General features: G+C 46.9%; 1 protein-coding gene across 2 annotated transcripts in view; it reads left to right on the forward strand.

Moving 5' to 3' along the window:
* Positions 1-11,625, forward strand: part of clns1a (chloride channel, nucleotide-sensitive, 1A) — a 54,677-nt gene extending 43,052 nt beyond the window's left edge. For both annotated transcript variants that reach the window (XM_070892544.1, XM_070892545.1), the window contains exon 7: positions 11,055-11,625. In XM_070892544.1, coding sequence (XP_070748645.1) covers position 11,055 — 1 coding nt within the window. In that variant the 3' untranslated portion in view covers positions 11,056-11,625. The remainder of the gene's footprint in view (positions 1-11,054) is intronic.
* The last annotated feature ends 12,950 nt before the right edge of the window (positions 11,626-24,575 follow it).

Raw genomic sequence — 24,575 nt, forward strand, 5'->3', positions numbered from 1 at the left:
GAATTGAGAACAATTTAAATAGAGATATTTTAAACCTGTTTGACTGGGTAAACAATGGGAGGAGTTTATGTTGGTGCTAATTTATCTCTCCTCCATTTCGACTACAATTCTGTCGCACCAGCCAACCACAGCTGTTATTAAAATAATAATTAAAACAGAAAATGCTGCAAACACAACCCGTCAGGCAGCATCTGTGGAAAGAGAAACAGAGTTAACGTTTCGGGTCAACGCTCCTTAAAACCTACCTTTATGACCAAGCTTTGGTCACCTGTCCTAATATCTCTATGTGGCTTGGTGTCAAATTTTGTCTGATTACGCTCCTGTGAAGAGACTTGGGACGTTTTACCACGTTAAAGGCGCTATATAAATATAAATTGTTGTTTTAATGGCTAGTGGGAATTGGAAGGCAAACAAGTAAAGGTAAGTTGAATAATTTGTTTTCTCTGTAACTTAAGAACATAAGAAATAGGAGCACTCCGGCATTCAATAAGACCATGACTGACCTTTGACCTCAACTGCACTTTCCCGCCCGATCTCCATATGCCTTGATTCCCCTAGAGTCCAAAAATCTATCGATCTCCATCTTGAATATACTCAACGATTCAGCATCCACAGCCCTCTGGGGTAGAGAATTCCAAAGATTCACCACCTTCAGTGAAGGAATTTCTCCCTATCTCAGTCCTAAATGGCTGACCAAGTTCATGGCACCGTGGCTGGCTCTGTTGAACAGGAGGGGAGGAAAAAGAGTGGGAGAGCGATAGTGATAGGAGATTCAATTGTAAGGGGAATAGATGGGCGTTTCTGCGGCCGCAACCGAGACTCCAGGATGGTATGTTGCCTCCCTGGTGCAAGGGTCAAGGATGTCTCTGAGCAGGTGCAGGACATTCTAAAAAAGGAGGGAGAATAGCCAGTTGTCGTGGTGCACATTGGTACCAACGACATAGGTTTAAAAAAAAGAGATGAGGTCCTACGAAACGAATTTAAGGAGCTAGGAACTAAATTTAAAAAGTAGGACCTCAAAAGTAGTAATCTTGGGATTGCTACCAGGGCCACGTGCTAGTCAGAGTAGGAATCGCAGGATAGCGCAGATGAATACATGGCTTGAGCAGTGGTGCAGCAGGGAGGAATTCAAATTCCTGGGGCATTGGAACCGGTTCTGGGGGAGGTGGGACCAGTACAAACCGGACGGTCTGCACCTGGGCAGGATGGGAACCAATGTCCGAGCGGGAGTGTTTGCTAGTGCTGTTGGGGAGCAGTTAAACTAATATGGCAGGGGGATGGGAATCAATGCAGGGAGACAGAGGGAAACAAAAAGGAGACAAAAGCAAAAGACAGAAAGGAGATGAGGAAAAGTGGAGGGCAGAGAAACCCAAGACAAAAAACAAAAAGGGCCACTGTACAGCAAAATTCTAAAAGGAAAAAGGGTGTTAAAAAAACAAGCCTGAAGGCTTTGTGTCTTAATGCAAGGAGTATCCGTAATAAGGTGGATGAATTAACTGTGCAAATAGATGTTAACAAATATGATGTGATTGGCATTATGGAGACGTGGCTCCAGGATGATCAGGGCTGGGAACTCAACATCCAGAGGTATTCAACATTCAGGAAGGATAGAATAAAAGGAAAAGGAGGTGGGGTAGCATTGCTGGTTAAAGAAGAGATTAATGCAATAGTTAGAATGGACATTAGCTTGGATGATGTGGAATCTATATGGGTAGAACTGCAGAACACCAAAGGGCAAAAAACATTAGTGGGAGTTGTATACAGACCTCCAAACAGTAGTAGTAATGTTGGGGAGGGCATCAAACAGGAAATTAGGGGTGCATGCAATAAGGGTGCAGCAGTTATAATGGGTGACTTTAATATGCACATAGATTGGGCTAACCAAACTGGAAGCAATACGGTGGAGGAGGATTTCCTGGAGTGCATAAGGGATGGTTTTCTAGACCAATATGTCGAGGAACCAACTAGTGGGGAGGCCATCTTAGACTGGGTGTTGTCTAATGAGAGAGGATTAATTAGCAATACCGTTGTGCGAGGCCCCATGGTGGAATTCTGCATTAGGATGGAGAATGAAACAGTTAATTCAGAGACCATGGTCCAGAACTTAAAGAAGGGTAACTTTGAAGGTATGAGGCGTGAATTAGCTAGGATTGATTGGCGAATGATACTTAAGGGGTTGACTGTGGATGGGCAATGGCAGACATTTAGAGACCACAAGAATGAACTACAACAATTGTACATTCCTGTCTGTCGTAAAAATAAAAAAGGGAAGGTGGATCAACCGTGGCTATCAAGGGAAATCAGGGATAGTATTAAAGCCAAGGAAGTGGCATACAAATTGGCCAGAAATAGCAGTGAACCCGGAGACTGGGAGAAATTTAGAACTCAGCAGAGGAGGACAAAGAGTTTGATTAGGACAGGGAAAATGGAGTACGAGAAGAAGCTTCCAGGAAACATTAAGACGGATTGCAAAAGTTTCTATAGATATATAAAGAGAAAAAGGTTAGTAAAGACAAGCATAGGTCCCCTGCAGTCAGAATCAGGGGAAGTCATAACGGGGAACAAAGAAATGGCGGACCAATTGAACAAGTACTTTGGTTCGGTATTCACTAAGGAGGACACTAACAACCTTCTGGATATAAAAGGAGTCAGAGGGTCTAGTAAGGAAGAGGAACTGAGGGAAATCCTTATTAGTCGGAAAATTGTGTTGGGGAAATTAATGGGATTGAAGGCCGATAAATCCCCAGGGCCTGATGGACTGCATCCCAGAGTACTTAAGGAGGTGGCCTTGGAATTAGCGGATGCATTGACAGTCATTTTCCAACATTCCATTGACTCTGGATCAGTTCCTATCGAGTGGAGGGTAGCCAATGTAACCCCACTTTTTAAAAAAGGAGGGAGAGAGAAAACAGGGAATTATAGATCGGTAAGCCTGGCATCGATAATGGGTAAGATGATGGAATCAATTATTAAGGATGTCATAGCAGCGCATTTGGAAAGAGGTGACATGATAGGTCCAAGTCAACATGGATTTGTGAAAGGGAAATCATGCTTGACAAATCTTCTAGAATTTTTTGAGGATGTTTCCAGTAGAGTGGACAAGGGAGAACCAGTTGATGTGGTATATTTGGACTTTCAGAAGGCTTTCGACAAGGTCCCACACACGAGATTAATGTGCAAAGTTAAAGCACATGGGATTGGGGGTAGTGTGCTGACATGGATTGAGAACTGGTTGTCAGACAGGAAGCAAAGAGTAGGAGTAAATGGGTACTTTTCAGAATGGCAGGCGGTGACTAGTGGGGTACCGCAAGGTTCTGTGCTGGGGCCCCAGCTGTTTACATTGTACATTAATGATTTAGACGAGGGGATTAAATGTAATATCTCCAAATTTGCGGATGACACTAAGTTGGGTGGCAGTGTGAGCTGCGAGGAGGATGCTATGAGGCTGCAGAGCGACTTGGATAGGTTAGGTGAGTGGGCAAATGCATGGCAGATGAAGTATAATGTGGATAAATGTGAGGTTATCCACTTTGGTGGTAAAAACAGAGAGACAGACTATTATCTGAATGGTGACAGATTAGGAAAAGGGAAGGTGCAACGAGACCTGGGTGTCATGGTACATCAGTTATTGAAGGTTGGCATGCAGGTACAGCAGGTGGTTAAGAAAGCAAATGGCATGTTGGCCTTCATAGCCAGGTGATTTGAGTACCGGGGCAGGGAGGTGTTACTACAGTTGTACAGGTCCTTGGTGAGGCCACATCTGGAGTATTGTGTACAGTTTTGGTCTCCTAACTTGAGGAAGGACATTCTTGCTATTGAGGGAGTGCAGCGAAGGTTCACCAGACTGATTCCCGGGATGGCGGGACTGACCTATCAAGAAAGACTGGATCAACTGGGCTTGTATTCACTGGAGTTCAGAAGAATGAGAGGGGACCTCATAGAAACATTTAAAATTCTGATGGGTTTAGACAGGTTAGATGCAGGAAGAATGTTCCCAATGTTGGGGAAGTCCAGAACTAGGGGTCACAGTCTAAGGATAAGGGGTAAGCCATTTAGGACCGAGATGAGGAGGAACATCTTCACCCAGAGAGTGGTGAACCTGTGGAATTCTCTACCACAGAAAGTTGTTGAGGCCAATTCACTAAATATATTCAAAAAAGAGTTAGATGTAGTCCTTACTACTAAGGGGATCAAGGGGTATGGTGAGAAAGCAGGAATGGGGTACTGAAGTTGCATGTTCAGCCATGAACTCATTGAATAGGTGCAGGCTAGAAGGGCCGAATGGCCTACTCCTGCACCTATTTTCTATGTTTCTATGACTCCTTACCCTGAGATTATGACCCCTAGTTCTAAACTCTCCAGCCAGGGGAAAACAGTCTCTCAGCTTCTACCCTGTCGAGCCCCCTCAATGAGATCATCTCTCATTCTTCTAAACTCCAGAGAGTATGGGCCAACTCTACTCGATCTCTCCTCGTAGTTAACTTCCCAGGGAAGACATTGAGTCCTGGGTGTGATACGGTTCCACAAGCACCTGATATCTCACCCATATTTACGTGAGAGTTTTGGCAGGCTATTTTACTTGGATAGGTTAGGCGAGTGGGCAAATGCATGACAGATGAAGTATAATGTGGATAAATGTGAGGTTATCCACTTTGGTGGTAAAAACAGAAAGACAGACTATTATCTGAATGGTGACAGATTAGGAAAAGAGGAGGTGCAATGAGACCTGGGTGTCATGGTACATCAGTCATTGAAGGTTAGCATGCAGGTACAGCAGGCGGTTAAGAAAGCAAATGGCATGTTGGCCTTCATAGTGAGGGAATTTGAGTACCGGGGCAGGGAGGTGTTGCTCCAGTTGTACAGGGCCTTGGTGAGGCCACACCTGGAGTATTGTGTACAGTTTTGGTCTCCTAACTTGAGGAAGGACATTCTTGCTATTGAGGGAGTGCAGCGAAGGTTCACCAGACTGATTCCCGGGATGGCGGGACTGACCTATCAAGAAAGACTGGATCAACTGGGCTTGTATTCACTAGAGTTCAGAAGAATGAGGGGACCTCATAGAAACGTTTAAAATTCTGACGGGTTTAGACAGGTTAGATGCAGGAAGAATGTTCCCAATGTTGGGGAAGTCCAGAATCAGGGGTCACAGTCTAAGGATAAGGGGTAAGCCATTTAGGACCGAGATGAGGAGAAACTTCTTCACCCAGAGAGTGGTGAACCTGTGGAATTCTCTACCACAGAAAGTTGTTGAGGCCAATTCACTAAATATATTCAAAAAGGAGTTAGATGAAGTCCTTACTACTAGGGGGATCAAGGGGTATGGCGAGAAAGCAGGAATGGGTTACTGAAGTTGCATGTTCAGCCATGAACTCATTGAATGGCGGTGCAGACTAGAAGGGCCGAATGGCCTACTCCTGCACCTATTTTCTATGTTTACTGTGCGTGATGTCTTGTTGAATGTCCACAATGTACTAACTCACCACAGACAATTCAACCTTGCACCTTCCTGTCCTGTATTAATAAGTTACTCATCAATTAAACTCGCTGCGTCACTGGGTGAAATCATGTTAAAATTAACAAAAGGAAGTGAATAGGGTTCATAGGAACAGGAGTACGACCTTGACCCAGTAAGCCTGCTCCTCCACTCAGTTAGTGGTTAAATAGTTTTTAAAACTCTTAATAGAGGAGGGAGTCATGGAGTGAGCACAGATGTAGTACTTCACTTTTGTACATTGATCTAATACTGTGATTTAGGTGGTTAGAAGTTTTAGTAACACGCTAATCTATTCCTGACTGTTGACCAGATTTATTGCTACAATATTATTATCCGTTTCAAAGTCTGCGTGAGCTGGAACCAAACACAGCCAGTCGATCAAGGAGAGATTTTCTCGGAAACTGCCAACAGTCGACGGGTTAATCCATCATGGCACCAGAAAAATCCGTCGTCATTTTGAATGAATCACTGGGTGGGTGTTCAAAATGTTAAACCAAGAAATAGAAAGACTTGCATTTATATAGCGCCTTTCACGACCACCGGACGTCTCGGTGCTTTACAGCCAATCTTCATTAAAGGAAACAGGCCCTCCCTATCCCCTCTAACCAGGCCCCTCATAATTTTTGGAGTGTAGTTGTTGTTGTAATGTAGGAAAGGCGGCAGCCAATGGCGCACAAGCAAGCTCCCGCATGTGATAATGACCAGATAATATCTCTCTTTGTTACATTGTTTGAGGGATAAATATTGGCCAGGACGCCGGGGATAACTCCCCTGCTCCTCTTCGAAATAGTGCCACGAGATCTTTTCTGTCCACCTGGGGGAGCAGTCGGGGCCTCGGTTTAATGTCTCATCCAAAAGACGGCACCTCCAACAGTGCAGTGCTCCCTCAGCACTGCGAGTGTCAGCCTAGATTTGCATGCTCAAGTTCCTGGAGTGGGACTTGAACCCACAACCTTCTGACTCAGAGGCAAGAGTGCTACCCACTGAGCCACAGCAGGCGCATAAAACGATCCTCGGTAGATCGTGCCAGTAAACCCAAATTGCTTTGGGTACTGCTGCCTCTTGTCCCACTCCTGTGTGTGTAAGGACAAATGCCCAGTTGGGTAGCAGTGTTGAGCTGTCTGACAAAACGGCAATGGAATACTTGCTTTTTATTAGTTGAGGCATGGAATACAAGAGCAAGGCGGTTATGCTTGAACTGTATAAAACACTGGTTAGGCTGCAGCTGGAGTACTGCGTGCAGTTCTGGTCACCACATTACAGGAAAGATGTGATTGCACTGGAAAGGGTGCAGGGGACAGGACATTAACAAGAATGTTGCCTGGACAGGAGAATTTTGGCTATGAGAAAAAATTAGAGATGCTGGGTCTGTTTTCTTTGGAACAGAGGAGGCTGAAGGGAGACCCGATTGAGGTGTATAAATTTATGAGGGGTCTAATTAGAGTGGATAGGAAGGAGCTGTTTCTCTTAGCAGAGGGGTCAACAAGCAGGGGGCATAGATTTGAAGTAGTTGGGAGATTTAGAGGAGATATGAGGGGAAATTTCTTCACCCAGTGGGTGGTGGGGTCTGGAGCTCACGGCCTGAAAGGGTGGTAGAGGCAGAAACCCTCGCTACATTTAAAAAGTACGTGGATGTGCACTTAAAGTGCGGTAACCTACAGGGCTACGGACCAAGAGCTGGAAAGTGGGATTAGGCTGGCTAGCTCTTGGTCGGCCGATGCGGACACGATGGGCCGAAATGGCCTCTTTCCGTGCTGTAAACTTCTATGATTCTATGAAAACTGGACTCCTTTGTCGAGCAAGCTGCCAATTTGGAGCCTGGAAGCGTTGTAATTGAGCGGGCACAAAGGGCGGAGCTCCAATCGTGATGTAGCCCAGAGTCAATTTATACATCGTGAGCGTCAATTGTAACTCGGTGCCGTAGAAGTAGTGTATTCTAGTTAAAAACAATGTATTTTTTAATTGGAAAACCAAGCTGAACACAAGGCACCTCGGGCAGGACAACACCACAGTTTATGGGGAGAGCAGACGGGACGACTCGAGAAGTAGTGGTTACTTGGGTTTCCGAGAGAAATTGTAAGAATGATAGCGAGCCGGGTAGGTAGAGAGGGAGGGAGAGTTTATATCTTTAAAATCGGGGGTTGTCCGGCAGAAACTTCCACTATAGCTCATTTGGTAAAAGAGACATGAGCCTGAGCCTCAGAAAACTGAAATCCCAAAACTGAATCCTTGGTTTATGAGGAGTCGGCTGATCTCGGCAGAGCTGCATTGGGGTGGTGCCACAAATGGTGAACTGGGGGGAGGACCTGGCCAGGGTTCCTGCTCCAGATTGTTGGTCAGTTACTCCTGCTGGGGAGTCTACATGTGTGAGCATCAGGACAGGATTGGGCTTGGCTCTAATGTACCCATGGTCCAATAGCCTGATGACACTACCTCACTGTCTAGTCTCTCCCCTGAAGAATGGGCACTTGGATGAGGCGTATGAAGCTGACAGTCATTGTCGAGCCATGCCTCTCTTTCCCCCCCCCCCCCCCCCCCCCCCCCCAAATTGGTTCGGGCACAATCTCTTGAGCTAGCGATGATACTGTTCCAACTTTTACGAAATATATGGGAATCGTCTATAATAATAATAGTCAGTTTTTGTCGGTCCGGGGCCTGAGAGCATGTGACCGTTGCACCGACCAATGGGGGAATCGGCCCACCCAGCCTCGCAACCAATCAGGCCAGGGGAGCAATGGCGTGAATTTTTAAAGCTTGATTGACGCTGGGTCTGCTCCAGTGAGTCGGCAGTGGATATAGAAACATAGAAACTAGGTGCTGGAGTAGGCCATTCGGCCCTTCTAGCCTGCACCGCCATTCAATGAGTTCATGGCTGAACATGCAACTTCAGTACCCCCTTCCTATAGAAACATAGCGGGGCCAGTGGGGGGGGGGGGGGGCGGAGAGGAGCGTGAGGCAGGTGAAGGGGAGGGGAAAGAGAGAGAGAGAGAGAGAGAGAGGGGGGGAGTGAGGGAAAGAGAGGGAGGACATCTGCGTTGATTCTATAGACGAAGATGATAGTCTAAACAAACCAGAAGATACTAATTTGATTGCAAATGTTTTGCGGGTCTCGGCTAGTAAGGAAAGATTATACAGCTCCTTGGACACAACTGAACTGTGCTCATCAATGATATAAAAACTGAAAATGCTGGAAATACTCGCCAGGTTAGGCAGCATCTGGAGAGAGAAACTAGAGTTAACGTTTCGGGCCGATGACCTTTATTCAGAACTGGAAAAAGTTAGAGATGTGCCAGATTTTAACCAAGGGGCAGGGAGTGGAGGGAAGATCTGTGATGGGGTGGCAGGCAGGAGAGATTAAATAACACACGGGATGATTGGGCAAGGCGACAGGAGCTTGTAATGGGACAGGTTAAGACCTTCCCTTTTGTTAATTCCTCCCCTTTCCCTGCACTTGCTTAAAATCTGTTACATCTCGAACTGTTTCCGGTTTTAGCAAGATGCCAGTATGACTATAGGTTGCAGCCACATCTGAAGCTAGGCAATTGGGTGAAAGCCAACATGTTGATGCGATTACGTGTGTTGCAGTCTGATTGCTTTTTCTTGCGCATACCAACTTCCCTGAGTGTTTATTAAACTGGACAGTTTGAATCAGAAAGTCGGTCGATAACTTTTCAAGAGACTGAATTAGGCCAGATAGCTCCTGCAGTTAGTAAGAACGTAAGGGAAGAACAACCAAATATATTAATCGTAAATTGTAGATCAGTACCCAAATTGTTAGCTCTTTTCTTTATTTGTGAAGTTAATTTAATTTCAGAGTCAAAATATTACTGTTTTTTCAGTGTTCACTTGGCCAGTAAATTTGTTTGGTGATTGAGGCTTGGAAATGAGAATTGTTGCTGTGTGATGATGTGCTCGTTTTGGAAGATGCAGGGAGGATCCTGTGGAGGCAGAGGGCAGATCCTAGCAGCTGAAGGGAGCTTGTCTGTTTGTTATTCAGGGCACGCTATCAGACTAGTGTAGAAATCAGCGCCAGTACTCTCAAGGACATAAGGACCAAGGCTCGGCTTCTAGAGCTGGAGGGCAAAAACATATCTGGAATAAACAAAAAGAAACAAAAACGTAACGAGACACCCAACTCTTAATTCTCCATGACAACTTCCAGACTCGCATCCACCTCTGTGCTGTCGGACTGTGTATCCGATAGCAAATCACGTATGAGGCTATGCTGTGTTAGTTAATCTCAGCTGAGGTGACTTTAGGCACACATTACAGATAGCCTCCCGAACTGAGGATAGGAAATAACAGGCAGAGTGTGAAACAGCCGCTTCCCGCCCCCCCCCTTGCTGGAAATGCATTTGTGTCGACATCGGTTGAGGACAGAATTAGGCCAGTCTTTGAGGCCATGGAGCATTTTAACATTTTTTTTAAAATGTCAGCTGTGACTCAGTGGATAGCACTCTCGCCTCTGAGTCAGAAGGTTGTGGGTTCAAGTTCCACTCCAGGAACTTGAGCACATAAATCTAGGCTGACACTCCCAGTGCAGTGCTGAGGAAGTGCTGCACTGTCGGAGACGCCGTCTTTCGGATGAGACGTTAAACCGAGGCCCCGTCTTCCCCCTCGAGTGCACATAAAAGATCCCATGGCACTGTCCCCGGTGTCCTGGGGCCAATATTTATCCCTCAACCAGCATCACAAAAACAGATGATCTGGTCATTATCACATTGCTGTTTGTGGGAGCTTGCTGTGCGCAAATTGGCTGCCGCGTTTCCCACATTACAACAGTGACTACACTCCAAAAGTACTTCATTGGCTGTAAAGCGCTTCGAGATGTCCGGTGGTCGTGAAAGGCGCTATATAAATGCAAGTCTTTTTTCTTTTTTTAATAATTAATTCTCGGGGTGTGTGCATCGCTGGCAAGGCCGGCATTTATTGCCCATCCCTAATTGCCCCTTGAGATGGCGGTGGTGAGCCGCTGCTTTGAACCGCTGCAGTCTGTGTGGTGAAGGTGCTCCCACAGTGCTGTTGGGGGGGAGGGTACAATGTCCCCCATGAGCCACACTGCCCCCCCCCCCCCCGCACGATAACTCATCCCATTCAAATGTTTGCGCAAGCGTGGTATCTATAGTGTGCAAGCTGGTAAGGGGCCTGTGTGGGACCTTGTGTATTACTGGCCCACCGTGCAGCTTAGCGGGAAAATTGGTAGGGAGTTGCCGGATTCTTACCCAGCATCCTTGAAGGAACGGCCCTTGTATGTCCAAGTCGGGGGGACGGGGACGTGGAGATGACAGCGTTGCCATGCAACCTGCTGTCCTCCTAGTTGCTGGAGGTCGCGGGTCTGGCAGGTGCTGTTGGTGAAAATTAGCCTGCGTGGAGATCAGTGCTGAATAGGAAAAACAGGTACTTGGCTGGCGTACCTGGTGACTTCTTCATTCACCCCCCCCAAATGGAGGAGGGTGGGGGGAGAGGATGAAAAACAAAATCTTTTTAAAAAAAAAAAAAAATGTTTTTAAATTCTTTATATATGTATTCTTTTTAGCCTAATCTTCCATTTGTCTTGTAGATGGGCCTTGATTACCAGCCAGTGTCTCTGACCGGCAAAGTCTGCATCTCATCGTAACGTGACAGTGGTCGACCCCATTAACGGAAGCTTAATAATTAACATTTGGAAGAACACGATAAAAATATCAGCCGTCTAACCTGGTTTAAAAATGTAACAAAAATGGCTGACAGTTGCCACTTAAAATTACTCTCCATTTAAAGATGGGACACAATGCTTAATATAGTGCTGTTTCCGTATAGTGTACGTCACATTTTGTGTTGGCGAGTGTTGCGAGAATACGGTGTTGAGTGAAATCCATTTCTCTTTTGTACTGAGTGAATAACTGGTTTCAAACTGCTTTTTGATTCTCTTATTTAGGGGTGGCGGGGGGGGGGGGAGGATAAGAGGGAATCCCAATAGGTTTGCAGCAGATTTTCTGATTGGTTGCATTTTTTCACTGTGTAATTGAAAGAACAATAATATAGTTTAAAAAAAAGTTTTAAAACTAAAATGTTAATCCTGACGAAGGTTAAACTAGCTGGTTGCACTCGGATCAAACCTTCGACAGACTTTTTTTAGGGCGGGGGGGGTGGGGGGGGGGGAAACAAATAAATTGCAAAAATTTGTACCTCCACAGCTGAAGGTGTAATAAACTACAAAACTTTGTCGTTATGGTCAGTTTCTGGTTATTGTTGCTTTAGTCTTGCAGGCACCAGACTGGTAACGTTTCATGCAACGTTTCTGCCGTTCATAACGTAACACATCCCGCCCCACCCCCCAACCACCACCCAGACTCATTGAAACATAGAAAATAGGTGCAGGAGTAGACCATTCGGCCCTTCGAGCCTGCACCGCCATTCAATATGATCATGGCTGATCATGCAACTTCAGTACCCCATTCCTGCTTTCTCTCCATACCCCTTGATCCCTTTAGCCGTGAGGGCCACATCTAACTCCCTTTTGAATATATCTAACGAACTGGCCTCAACAACTTTCTGTGGTAGAGAATTCCACAGGTTCACAATTCTCTGAGTGAAGAAGTTTCTCCTCATCTCAGTCCTAAATGGCTTACCCCTTACCCTTAGACTGTGACCCCTGGTTCTGGACTTCCCCAACATCGGGAACATTCTTCCTGCATCTAACCTGTCCAATCCCGTCAGAATTTTATATGTTTCTGAGATCCCCTCTCATTCTTCTAAATTCCAGTGAATACAGGCCCAGTCGATCCAGTCTCTCCTCATATGTCAGTCCTGCCATCCCGGGAATCAGTCTGGTGAACCTTTGCTGCACTCCCTCAATAGCAAGAATGTCCTTCTTCAGATTAGGAGATCAGCAATTAAATGAGGGGCCAGTAAGTGATTCCGCGGAAAGGGAGGGAGACCTCGAGAGCGATAGTGATGTTCCTGGCTTGTTCTTGTGCGCATACATAGAAACATAGAAATTTACAGCACAGAAGGAGATCATTTCGGCCCATTGTGTCCGTGCCGGCCGACAAAGAGCCGCACGGCCCTCGGTCAGCAGCCCTGAAGGTTACATATAAACCTTTGAACAATGAACAATGGCGGACAGGTAAAGAGCATCCAGCCCAACCAGTGTGCCCCACACAACTGCAATACCCCATGTATCGTGACATTTTACACTCCACCCCAACCGGAGCCATGTGATCTCCTGGGAGAGGCAAAAAAACAGATTAAAAACCCAGGCCAATTGGGGGGGGAAAAATCTGAGGAAATTCCTCTCCGACCCATCCAGGCAATCAAAACTAGTCCAGGAGACCAGATTCCCTGAAGTACTTACTGTCGTATCTGCACCAGCCAACTAGAGGTTATCCAGTCTAAACCCACTTACCAGTTCTAGGTCCGTAACCCTGCAGTGCCCATCCAAGCACATTTTAAATGTGAGGGTTTCTGCATCCGCCACCCTTCCAGGCAGAGAGTTCCAGACCCCCACAGCCCTCTGCGTGAAGAAGCTTCCCTTCCAATCCCGTCTAAACCATCCACCAACCACATTAAACCTACACCCCTCGTAATTGACCCCTCCACCAAGGGAAGTAGGCCCTTGCGATCCACTATATCCAGGCCCCTCAAAATGTTATACACCTCAATGAGCTCTCCCATCAGCCTCCTCTGTTCCAAGGAGAACAAACCCAGCCTATCCAATCTGTCCTCATAGTTAAGATTCTCCATTCCAGGCAGCATCCTCGTAAATCTCCTCTGCACCCTCTCCAGTGCAATCACGTCCTTCCTATAATATGGCGACCAGAACTGCACGCAGTACTCCAGCTGTGGCCTAACCAATATATACAATTTAAGCATAATCTCCCTGCTCTTGTATTCTATGCCTCGGCCAATAAAGGCAAGCATTCCCTTTGTTTATCTACACTTAATCTTAATGGGCCCAAATTTCCCCAATCCCTTTTTCCAGACGCACTTACCCAAGGAGTGCCGACGTTCTGCTCCTAAAACGGCGCCGAAAATGTAGCTCCTTATTCTCCCTGCTCCGTGGACCACACCAAGGGCTTGGTGTGGCAATCACAGTGGGGGGCAGAGCTACAGCCCTGCGCGGAAAACAGTGCCGGCAGCTATGCGCAGTGGAGTCTGCGCGCATGCGCAGTAGCTCCTCGCCCTCCCAGCGCGTCCCGATGCTCGCCGCCTCTATCCCTGTCCGAAGGGACGAGCGGATGTTCGCCATCCCTATCCCGGGCCGAGTGGCCTGCCGCATAGGCTGGCCGCTGCCTTCCCTGCCTCAACCACGCTCCACGATCGGACACCCTGAGGCATCCAATCTTCCCCCTGACCTCCGATTCCACCCACGAGACCTCTGTTTCTCCCCCCCCCCACAGCCCCCGAGGCCTCTGATCCTCCTCTATGGCCGACAATCGCCTTCCTGGCCTCCCCCCTCCACTCCCCATGCTCCTCTGGCTCCCGAGTCCCAACCACCCCTCCCCCAATGCTCCTTCAGCCCCCTTCCCCCCCCGCTGGAAAAGTGTTCACATTTGGAGATGTAGGACGAGGAAAAAAATTGTCTGTGAAACCTTCCTCAGTAAAATAGCCCCCTAAACCTAACTACTTAAATTCACACCTGATGATCTTGGAGAGTTCAAGACTCAAACCACTCAGGGCTACAAGAAACAGGTTGGTGCAGGGAGACTTTTGATCGGAGGGCGGGGGGGGGGGGGAAGGAGGAGAGTTTCTTTCAATGATTTAGAAAAAGAACAAGCTGCTTGAATTAGAAAAATTGTCCCTAGACTGCCGCTGATAAGAACAGTAAGAAAGGCAGTCGGCACCATCAAAATTCAACTTCTGATATAAATGATATTAAAAAGTGCATATTTTATGAAGCTTTATAGAGTGGAATGTGTAAATTATGCAAAAGTTGTTGTTGTGAAGGTGTTTAGTGCTTTGCAAGGTCCCCTCACTTCCCTTCCGCGCCCGATCTCTGGCTACCTGCGCTGATTTCTTAGCTCACCGCAAGGTTTTTCTGTGCAAACACAAGTGGCCACATATGCTGGCCTAAGTTAGTTTAGTAACTTTTAGCTGTCTAAACTTGCTTAAATGGCCAAAACAGGTGTAAGTGGCTGGTAACGCCCCCTTTGGAAAAAAAAAACTAAACTTTAAAAAAAAACCTACCTGGCTCATTTACACTGGAGCAAATTAAATGGGCAGAATTGCGATTTTTAAGCTACGCCAAAAAAATCTAGTTGCTCCAAAAAAACAGCAACTCCTGGGCAAACTTGGGCCTAATGTGTATACCCTTTCCTTATTAGCCCTCCCCAAGTGCATTACCTCACACTTCTCTGAATTAAATTCTATTTGCCACTCCTGCAGTCCATGACTTTCCGCTTCATTATCAACCACAGCCACAGTCTGCAAACTTCTTAATCATTGGCCGCCTGAGGAAAAAGGGTGTTCGAAGACCAGGCCCTCAAATCTACCACCAAGCTCATGGGTCTGTAGGGCTGTAGTAATAACCGCCCTCCTGTATGGCTCAGAGGCATAGACAATGTACAGAAGACACCTCAAGTCACTGGAGATTTATCACCAACGATGTCTCCGCAAGATCCTATAAATCTCTTGGGAGGACAGGCGCACCAACGTCAGTGTCCACGTCCAGGCTAACATCCCCAGTATTGAAGCACTGACCACACTCGCTGGGCAGGCCACATCGTTCACATGCCAGACACGAGACTCCCAAAGCAAGTGCTCTATGCGGAGCTCCTTCACGGCAAACAAGCCAAAGGTGGGCAGCAGAAACGTTACAAGGACACCCTCGAAGCCTCCCTGAAAAAGAGCGACATAACCACTGACACCTGGGAGTCCCTGGCCAAAGACTGCCCTAAGTGGAGAAAGTGCATCCGGGAGGGCGCTGCCAAGAACGTGCAGAAATCAAGCGCAGACAGTGGAAGGAGCGTGCAGCAAACCAATCCCATCTTTCCCTTCCCTCAACGACTATTGTCCCACCTGTGACGGACTCTGTGGCTCTCGTATTGGATTGTTCAGCCACCAAAGAACTCAATTCAGGAGTGGAAGCAAGTCTTCCTCGATTCCGAGGGACTGCCTATGATGATGATGACCCCCTATATTCAAATCTAGATCATTGATGTATACCACAAAAAGCAAGGTACTGAGCCCTGCAGAACCCCACTGGAAACATTCATCAACCATTACCCTTTGCCAATTTTGGATCCAACTTGCCACTCTGCTCTGGATCCCATGGGCTTTTAACTTCATGACCAGTCTGCCATGTGGGACCTTAACAAAAGCTTTGCTAAAGTCCATATACACTACATCATAGGCACTACCCTCATCGACCCTCCTGGTTACCTTCTCGAAAAATTCAATCAGGTTAGTCAAACACGATCTTCCCTTAACAAATCCGTGCTGACTGTCCCTAATCCTTGCCTTTCTAAATGTAGATTTATCCTGTCCTTCAGGATTTTTCCCAATACTTTTCCCACCACTGAGGTTGTGCTGACAGGCCTGTAATTACTCGGCCTATCCCTTTCTCCCTCCTTAAACAAGAGTACTACATTAGCAGTCCTCCAGCACCATGCCTGAATCCAAAGAGGACAGGAAAATGATGGTCAAAGCCTCTGCTATTTCCTCTTTTGCTTCGCTCAACAGCCTGGGATGCATTTCATCTGGGCCTGGGGTCTTATCCACTTTCAAAGATGCTAAACCCCTTAATATCTTCTCTCTCACTATGTTTATTTCATCCAGAATTTCACACTCCTCCTCGATAGCAATATCTGCATTGCCCCTCTCTGTGAAAACAGACACAAAGTATTCATTAAGAACCCTACCCACATTTTCCGCCTCCACACATAGATTACCCTCGTGGTCTCTAATAGGCCCTACCCTTTCTTTAGTTATCCACTTGCTCTTAATATATTTATAGAACATATTTGGGTTTTCTTTGATTTTACTTGCCAAGAATTTTTCATGCTCTTTCTTAGCATTCCTAATACTCTTTTTAATTTCACCTCTGAACTTTCTATATTCCTCCAGAGATTCTAAAGTATTTAGCCGTCGGTATATGACATAAGCTTCCCTTTTTTTCTTTATCCTCCCCTGTAAATCCCTAGACATCCAGGGGGCTCTAGAATTGTTATTCCCACCCTTTTTATTTAAGGGCACATGTGTGGCCTGAGCCCTCCGGATCTCCTCCTTGAATCCCTCCCACTGTTCCGACACTGATTTACCCACAAGTAGCTGTTTCCAGCCCACTGTGGCCAAATCACTCCTCAACTTAGCAAAATTAGCTTTTCCTCAATTTGGAACTTTTATTCCTTATCCATAACTACCTTGAATCTGACTGAATTATGGTCACTGGCACCCAAGTGCTCTCCCACTGATATCCCTTCAACCTGCCCAGCTTCATTCCCCAAAACGAAATCCAGAACTGCCCCCTCCCGTGTTGGGCTTGTTACATACTGACTAAAAAGTTCTCTTGAATGTATTTTAGGAATTCTGCACCCTCTATACCCTTCACACTATATTTATCCCAATCAATATTTGGATAGTTAAAATCCCCTACTATTACTGCCCTACGGTTTTTGGACTTCACAGCAATTTGCCTACATATTTGCTCCTCTATCTCCCTCCCACTGTTTGGGCATCTATAATACATGCCCAGCAGTGTGATCGCCCCTTTTTTATTTTTCAGTTCGACCCATAGGCCTTATTTGATAGTCTCTCTAACATATCATCCCTCCTCTCAGCTGTAATAGTTTCTTTAATCACTACCGCGACACCCCCCCCCTTTTTTTTATCCCCCTCTCTGTCTTGTCTAAAAATCCTGTAACCAGGAATATTAAGCTGCCAAACCTGCCCCTCTTTCAGCCATGTCTCTGTAATGGCTATAATGTTATACTCCCAAGTGTCTAATAAGAACATAAGAAATAGGAGCAGGAGTCGGCCATAAGGTCCCTCGAGCCTGCTTCGCCATTCAATACGATCTGGTCCACTTCCCTGCCCGCTTCCCATAACCCGTTATCTCCTTATCGTTTAAGAAACTGTCTATTTCTGTCTTAAATTTATTCAATGTCCCAGCTTCCACAGTTCTCTGGGGCAGCAAATTCCACAGATTTACCACCCTCTGAGAGAAGAAATTTCTCATCTCCGTCTTAAATGGGCGGCCCCTTATTCTAAGATCATGCCCCCTCGTTCTAGTCTCCCCTATCAGTGGAAACTTCCTCTCTGCATCCACCTTGTCAAGCCCCTCATAATCTTATACGTTTCGATAAGATCACCTCTCATTCTTCTGAATTCCAATGAGTAGAGGCCCAACCTACTCAACCTTTCCTCATAAGTCAACCCCTCATCTCCGGAATCAACCGAGTGAACCTTCTCTGAACTGCCTCCAAAGCAAGTATATCCTTTCGTAAATATGGAAACCAAAACTGCATGCAGTATTCCAGGTGTGGCCTCACCAACACCCTGTATAACTGTAGCAGGACTTCCCTGCTTTTATACTCTATCCCCTTTGCAATAAAGGCCAAGATTCCATTGGCCTTCCTGATCACTTGCCGTACCTGCATACTATCCTTTTGTGATTCATGCACAAGTACCCCCAGGTCCCGCTGTACTGCGGCACTTTGCAATCTTTCTCCATTTAAATAATAACTTGCTCTTTGATTTTTTTTTCCAACATTATACTCCATCTGCCAAATATTTGCCCACTCACTTAGCCTGTCTATGTCCTTTTGCAGATTTTTTGTGTCCTCACACATTGCTTTTCCTTCCATATTTGTATTGTCAGCAAACTTGGCTACGTTACACTCAGTCCCTTCTTCCAAGTCGTTAACATACCTGTGCTCTCAGCTCATCCGCCTTATTCGCTATACTCCTTGCATTGCAGTATACCATTCAGCACAGGAAGACCTCATTGGTTACTACTTACTAATCCTTGTTTCCTCTGTCTTACAGATTCGCTTTCTACATTCTTACTTTCCAATTTCAGCTTTACTTCCTTCCCTATTGAATTTGTTCTCAGGTTCCCATCCCCCTGCCAAGCTAGTTTAAACTCTCCCCAACAACTAGCAAATCTCCCCGCGAGGATATTGGTCCCCGGCGCTGTTGAGGTGCAACCTGTCCGGTTTATCCAGGTCCCATCTCCCCCAGAAGCGATCCCAATGCCTCAGGAATTTAAAGCCCTTCTACACCAACTCTCCAGCCACGCGTTCATCCTCTCTATCCTTCGATTCTTGTACTCATTAGCACGTGGCACCGGTAGTAACCTGGAGATTACTTTGAGGCCCTACCCTTTAATTTTTCTCCGAACTCCCTAAATTCTACCTGCAGGACCTCATCCCTCTTTCTACCTATATCATTGGACCCAATATGGACCACGACCTCTAGCTGTTCACCCTCTCCCTCCCAGAATGCCTTGCATCCGCTCTTGTGACATCTTTGACCCTGGCACCAGGGAGGCACCATACCATCCTGGAGTCACGTCTACCGCTGCAGAAACACCTCTCTATTCCTCTAACTATTGAATCCCCTACTACTAAAGCTCTTTTATTCCTTGTCCCTCCCCCCTGTGCAGCTGAGCCATCCATGGTGCCTTGGACTTGGCTCTGACTGCACTCCCCAGAGGCACATCGCTCCCACCGGTGCTCAGAAGAGAATATCGATTGGAAAGCGAGGAGGGGCAGGGGGTGAGACTCCTGCCTAGCATTCTTCCTCTGTCTGGTGGTCACCCACTTCCCCCCTGCCTGAAACGTGCTATCCACTTGGCTTTCACCCTCGCGGATGCACCGCAGTGACTCAAGCTGGAGACACTTCCTGCGCACATGGTTGTCTTGACTGCGCGAAGCGTCCAGGACTTCCCACATGCCACAGGACATGTATTCCACAGGACTGAGCTGCCCTGCCATCCCTCTAATTAGACTTATCTGCAATAAAAGAGAAAGAGAGCTACTTATGAATCAACTAGCCAATTACTTACGCGCTCGGACGAGGGATGTGAACGGGCAGAGGTTGGAAACGCAGTTTGGAGCCGAATGCGAAATCAGTGGGGCGCAGGGGAGCAACGCACTCGGCAGCAGGAGGTCTGCGAGGAGCGGGAGGTCAAAGGTCGGCCAGGAACGGGAGGTCGGCAAGGAGCGGGAGGCCGGAGGTCAGCCAGGAACGGGAGGCCGGAGGTCAGCCAGGAGCGGGTGGCCGGAGGTCAGTGACGACCGGGAGGCCGGAGGTCAGCCAGGAACGGGAGGCCGGAGGTCAGCCAGGAGCGAGAGGTCGACGAGGAGCGGGAGGTCGGCGAGGAGCGGGAGGTCAAAGGTCGGCCAGGAACGGGAGGTCGGCGAGGAGCGGGAGGCCGGAGGTCAGCCAGGAACAGGAGGTCGGCAAGGAGCGGGAGGCCGGAGGTCAGCCAGGAACGGGAGGCCGGAGGTCAGTGAGGAGCGGGAGGCCGGAGGTCAGCCAGGAACAGGAGGCCAGAGGTCAGCCAGGAGCGAGAGGTCGGCAAGGAGCGGGAGGCCGGAGGTCGGCCTGTGGTGTCGCAGGAAACAGGATCCTTGGCTTCATAAATAGATGACAAAAACAATGAAGTTACTGTAAATCTTTATAAATCACTGGTTAGGCCTCAGTTGGAATATTGTGTCCAATTCTGGGCAGCGCACTTTAGGAAGGAGAGAGGATGGAGAGGAGATTTACCAGAATGGTACCAGGGATGAGGGCCTTCAGTTATGTGGAGAGACTGGAGGAGTTGATGTTGTTCTCCATTGAGCAGAGCAGGATAAAGGGAGATTTAATAAAGTTCAAAATTATTTGATAGAGTTTCCACTGGCAAGGGGGGGGGAGTCGTTAACCAGAGGACATATTTTTAGCGCAGGGGAGTGGGACTAAATGGATAGGTCTTTCAAAGGCACAATGGGCCAATAGTCTCCAAATGTGCTGTAAAATTCTATTAAGTTGTTCAAACAAAAAAAAAATCAATGGACTCTGATTTTATTTCCACCAACCTCTTTTATTTTACAACCAATAATGGAGGTTAGTATTGTGCTGTACTAAATGCAGGTTGGGATTACCGGTTTGAGCTTATTGTGAAAAGGTGGCCTATAGTTTTGGTGGCAGTACAGGAGCTCTATCAAAAAAGCCGTTCTCTGGTGTCATCGGCTGCGAGGAGGACACTAAGCTTATATTTACCGTGCCATTAGCTGAACACAACAACAACTTGCATTTATATAGTGTCTTTAATGTAGTAAAACGTCCCAAGGTGCTTCACAGGAGCGTTACAAAATAAAATTTGAGCCACATAAGGAGATACTGGGGCAGCTGACCAAATGCTTGATCGAAGATTTAGGCTTTAAGGAGGAAAGAGAGTCGGAGAGGTTTAAGGGGAATTCCAGACCTTAGGGCCCAGGCAGCTGAAGGCACGGCCACCGATGGTTGAGCGATTATAATCAGGGATGCTCAAAAGGCCAGAATTGGAGGAACGCAGATATCTCGGGATGGGGGAGGGGTGTGATGGAGTTGTGGGGCTGGAGGAGATTACAGAGACGGAGGGGCGAGGCCATGGAGGGATTTGAAAACAAGGATAAGAATTTTAAAATTGAGGCATTGCTTAATGTGGAGCCACTGTGGGTCAGCGAGCACTGGGGTGATGGGTGAACAGGACTTGGTGTGAATTAGGACACGGGCAACCGAGTTTTGGATGACCTCAATTTTACGTAGGGTAGAACACAAGAAGATAAATTAAGAACATATGAATTAGAAACATAGAAAATAGGTGCAGGAGTAGGCCATTCGGCCCTTCGAGCCTGCACCACCATTCAATATGATCATGGCTGATCATGCAACCTCAGTACCCCATTCCTGCTTTCTCTCCATACCCCTTGATCCCTTTAGCCATAAGGGCCACATCTAACTCCCTTTTGAATATATCTAACGAACTGGCCTCAACAATTTTCTGGAGCAGGAGTAGGCCATGCAGCCCATCAAGCCTGCTCCGCCATTCAATAAGATCATGGCTGATCTTCTACCTCCATTATCATTGTATCATCGACCACTGGGATGGCAGAAGATGCACGAGATGGACCGTGGTCTTTTCTCATCTAGAAATTACTACTTGACTGAATGTGGCTGATGCACACTGTTGAGACATTACACGTGACGAATGGTTGCTTGGGCAAGGTGGTGAAGGGAGGTCCGAACCCTCGGCCTTGTACCCAGCACAGGTCAGCACCTCCAGGAGAGGGCAAGAGAATGGGATGGACCAAAACCGATTACTTTCTTTACGCACTGAGTCTTGTGATCTGGAAAGCACTGCCTGAAAGGGTGGTGGGTTCAATAGTGACTTTCAAAAGAGAATTGCATATATACTCGACGGGGGGAAATTTTGCAGGGCTATAACAACAACAACTTGCATTTATATAGTGTCTTTAACATGGTAAAAGGTCCCAAGGCGCTTCACAGGAGCATCAGCAAACTAAATTTGACACTGAACCATAAAAGGCAATTTTAGGACAGGTGACCTTGGTCAAAGAGGTAGGTTTTAAGGAGCGTCTTAAAGCAGGAACGAGAAAGACCAGGAAAGTGGGATTAATTGGACAACTACAACAACAACTTGAATTTATATAGCACCTTTAAAGTAGTGAAACGTCCCAGGGCGCTTCACAGGAGTATTGTGAGATACAACAATTTGACACTGAGCCGCAGAAGTAGAAATTAGCGCAGGTGTCCAAAAGCTTGGTCAAAGAGGTAGGTTTTAAGGAGCGTCTTAAAGGAGGAAAGAGAGGTAGAGAGGTTTAGGGAGGGAGTTCCAGAGCTTGGGGCCTAGGCATCAGAAGGCACGGCCACCGATGGTTGATCAATTATGATCAGGGATGCACAAGAGGGCAGAATTAGAGGAGTGCAGACATCTCAGAGGGAGGGGTTGTGGGGCTGGAGGAAATTACAGGGATATGGAGCGATTTGAAAATAAGGATAAGAATTGTGAAATCGAGGCGTTGCTTAACCAGAAGCCAATGTAGGTCAGTGAGCACAGGGGTGATGGGTGAGTGGGACTTGGTGCGAGCTAGGACACGGGCTGCCGGGCTTTGGATCATCTCTAGTTTATGTGGGAGGCCAGCCAGGAGTGCATTGGAATAGTCAAATCTAGAGGTAACAAAGGCATGAATGAGGGCTTTAGCAGCGGATGAGCTGAGGCAAGGGTGGAGATTCAAAGTCCTGGCATAGTTATGATGGGACGAATGGCCTCCTGTGCTGAATAATTCTATGAATTGCTGAGGTTTCCTTATGCAAGCATCTGGATGTTTAATGTGACATCATGGCTCAATGGCAGAGTGGAATCTGACAGCCCCGGCTGTGTTTCTCAGGCTGTCGAGTTTTATTATTTCCGGATGGAAAGACAGAAACATAACCTTGCGCATTCTTCCTGCCAAGCTCCAAATTGGATCTTTTAGAACAAAAGCATTAATCGGCTGCAGATAATTCTGTTCCGTTCGTCCACAAGATGTCGGTCCTGGAATTTTTCCTTTAACTCATTGAAGAGCAGAGATGGACAGCCTTGAGAAAGTCACCTCGTGCCTTCTGACCATTTTGAGGTCTGGCTAGCAGTCATAGGCTGGTCTGCAGCCCTTCAACAGTTACCTTGCCCCTACTTCTGCCCTCTTGAGCATCCCCCATTTTAACCGCTCCACCATTGGCAGCCGTGCCTTCAGCTGCCTGGGCCCTAAGCTCTGGAGCTCACTCCCCAAACCTCTCTGTCTCTCTACCTCTCTCTGCCCTTGAAGACGCTCCTTAAAAACTACTTCGCTGACCAAGCTTTTGGCCATCTGCCCTCATTTCTCCTTACGTGGCTCGGTTCCAGCCTGTACTACGCTAACGGCGCTATATAAATACCGGTTGTTGTTATTCAGTCTCCTCTGTACGCTCTTCAAACAGCTTGCTACAGGAAAGCTCAGTTCATCAGATGAACCAACAGTTAACCCTTTATAAACTGAGATGGTATATTGTTAAATTTTTAACAATTTATTAAAAACTTCCAACTTGTACAGATATCTGCTGATAAACATAATCGAAGGGTGGTTCTATTAAGAACATAAGAAATAGGAGCAGGAGTAGGCCATATGGCCCCTCGAGCCTGCTCCGCCATTTAATACGATCATGGCTGATTTGATCATGGACTCAGGTCCACCTCCCTTGCCCGTTCCCTATAACCCTTTATTTCCTTCTCATTTAAGAAATTGTCTATCTCTGTCTTAAATTTATCCAATGACCCTGCTTCCACAGCTCTCTGAGGCAGCGAATTCCACAGATTTACAACCCTCTGAGAGAAGAAATTCCTCCTCATCTCTGTTTTAAATGGGCGGCCCCTTATTCTAAGATTATGCCCCCTAGTTCTAGTCTCCCCCATCAGTGGAAACATCCTCTCTACATCTACCTTGTCAAGCCCCCTCATAATCTCTTTCGATAAGATCCCCTCTCATTCTTCTGAATTCAAATGAGTAGAGGCCCAACCTCCTCAACCTTTCCTCATCAGTCAACCCCCTCATCTCCAGAATCAACCTAGTGAACCTTCTCTGAACTGCCTCCAAAGCAAGTATATCCTTTCGTAAATATGGAAACCAAAACTGCACGCAGTATTCCAGGTGTGGCCTCACCAATACCTTATATAGCTGTAGCAAGACTTCCCTGCTTTTATTTGGCTGGCTAACAGAAAGCAGAGAGTCGGGATAAATGGGTCCTTTTCGGGTTGGAAATCGGTGGTTAGTGGTGTGCCACAGGGATCGGTGCTGGGACCACAACTGTTTACAATATACATAGATTACCTGGAAGAGGGGACAGAGTGTAGTGTAACAAAATTTGCAGATGACACAAAGATTAGTGGGAAAGCGGGTTTTGTAGAGGACACAGAGAGGCTGCAAAGAGATTTAGATAGGTTAAGCGAATGGGCTAAGGTTTGGCAGATGGAATACAATGTTGGAAAATGTGAGGTCATCCACCTTGGGAAAAAAAAAACAGTAAAAGGAAATATTATTTGAATGGGGAGAAATTACAACATGCTGCGATGCAGAGGGACCTGGGGGTCCTTGTGCAT

This window comes from Pristiophorus japonicus, chromosome 10 (genome assembly GCF_044704955.1).
Source record: "Pristiophorus japonicus isolate sPriJap1 chromosome 10, sPriJap1.hap1, whole genome shotgun sequence".
In the NCBI taxonomy this organism is placed as follows: Eukaryota; Metazoa; Chordata; class Chondrichthyes; family Pristiophoridae; genus Pristiophorus; species Pristiophorus japonicus.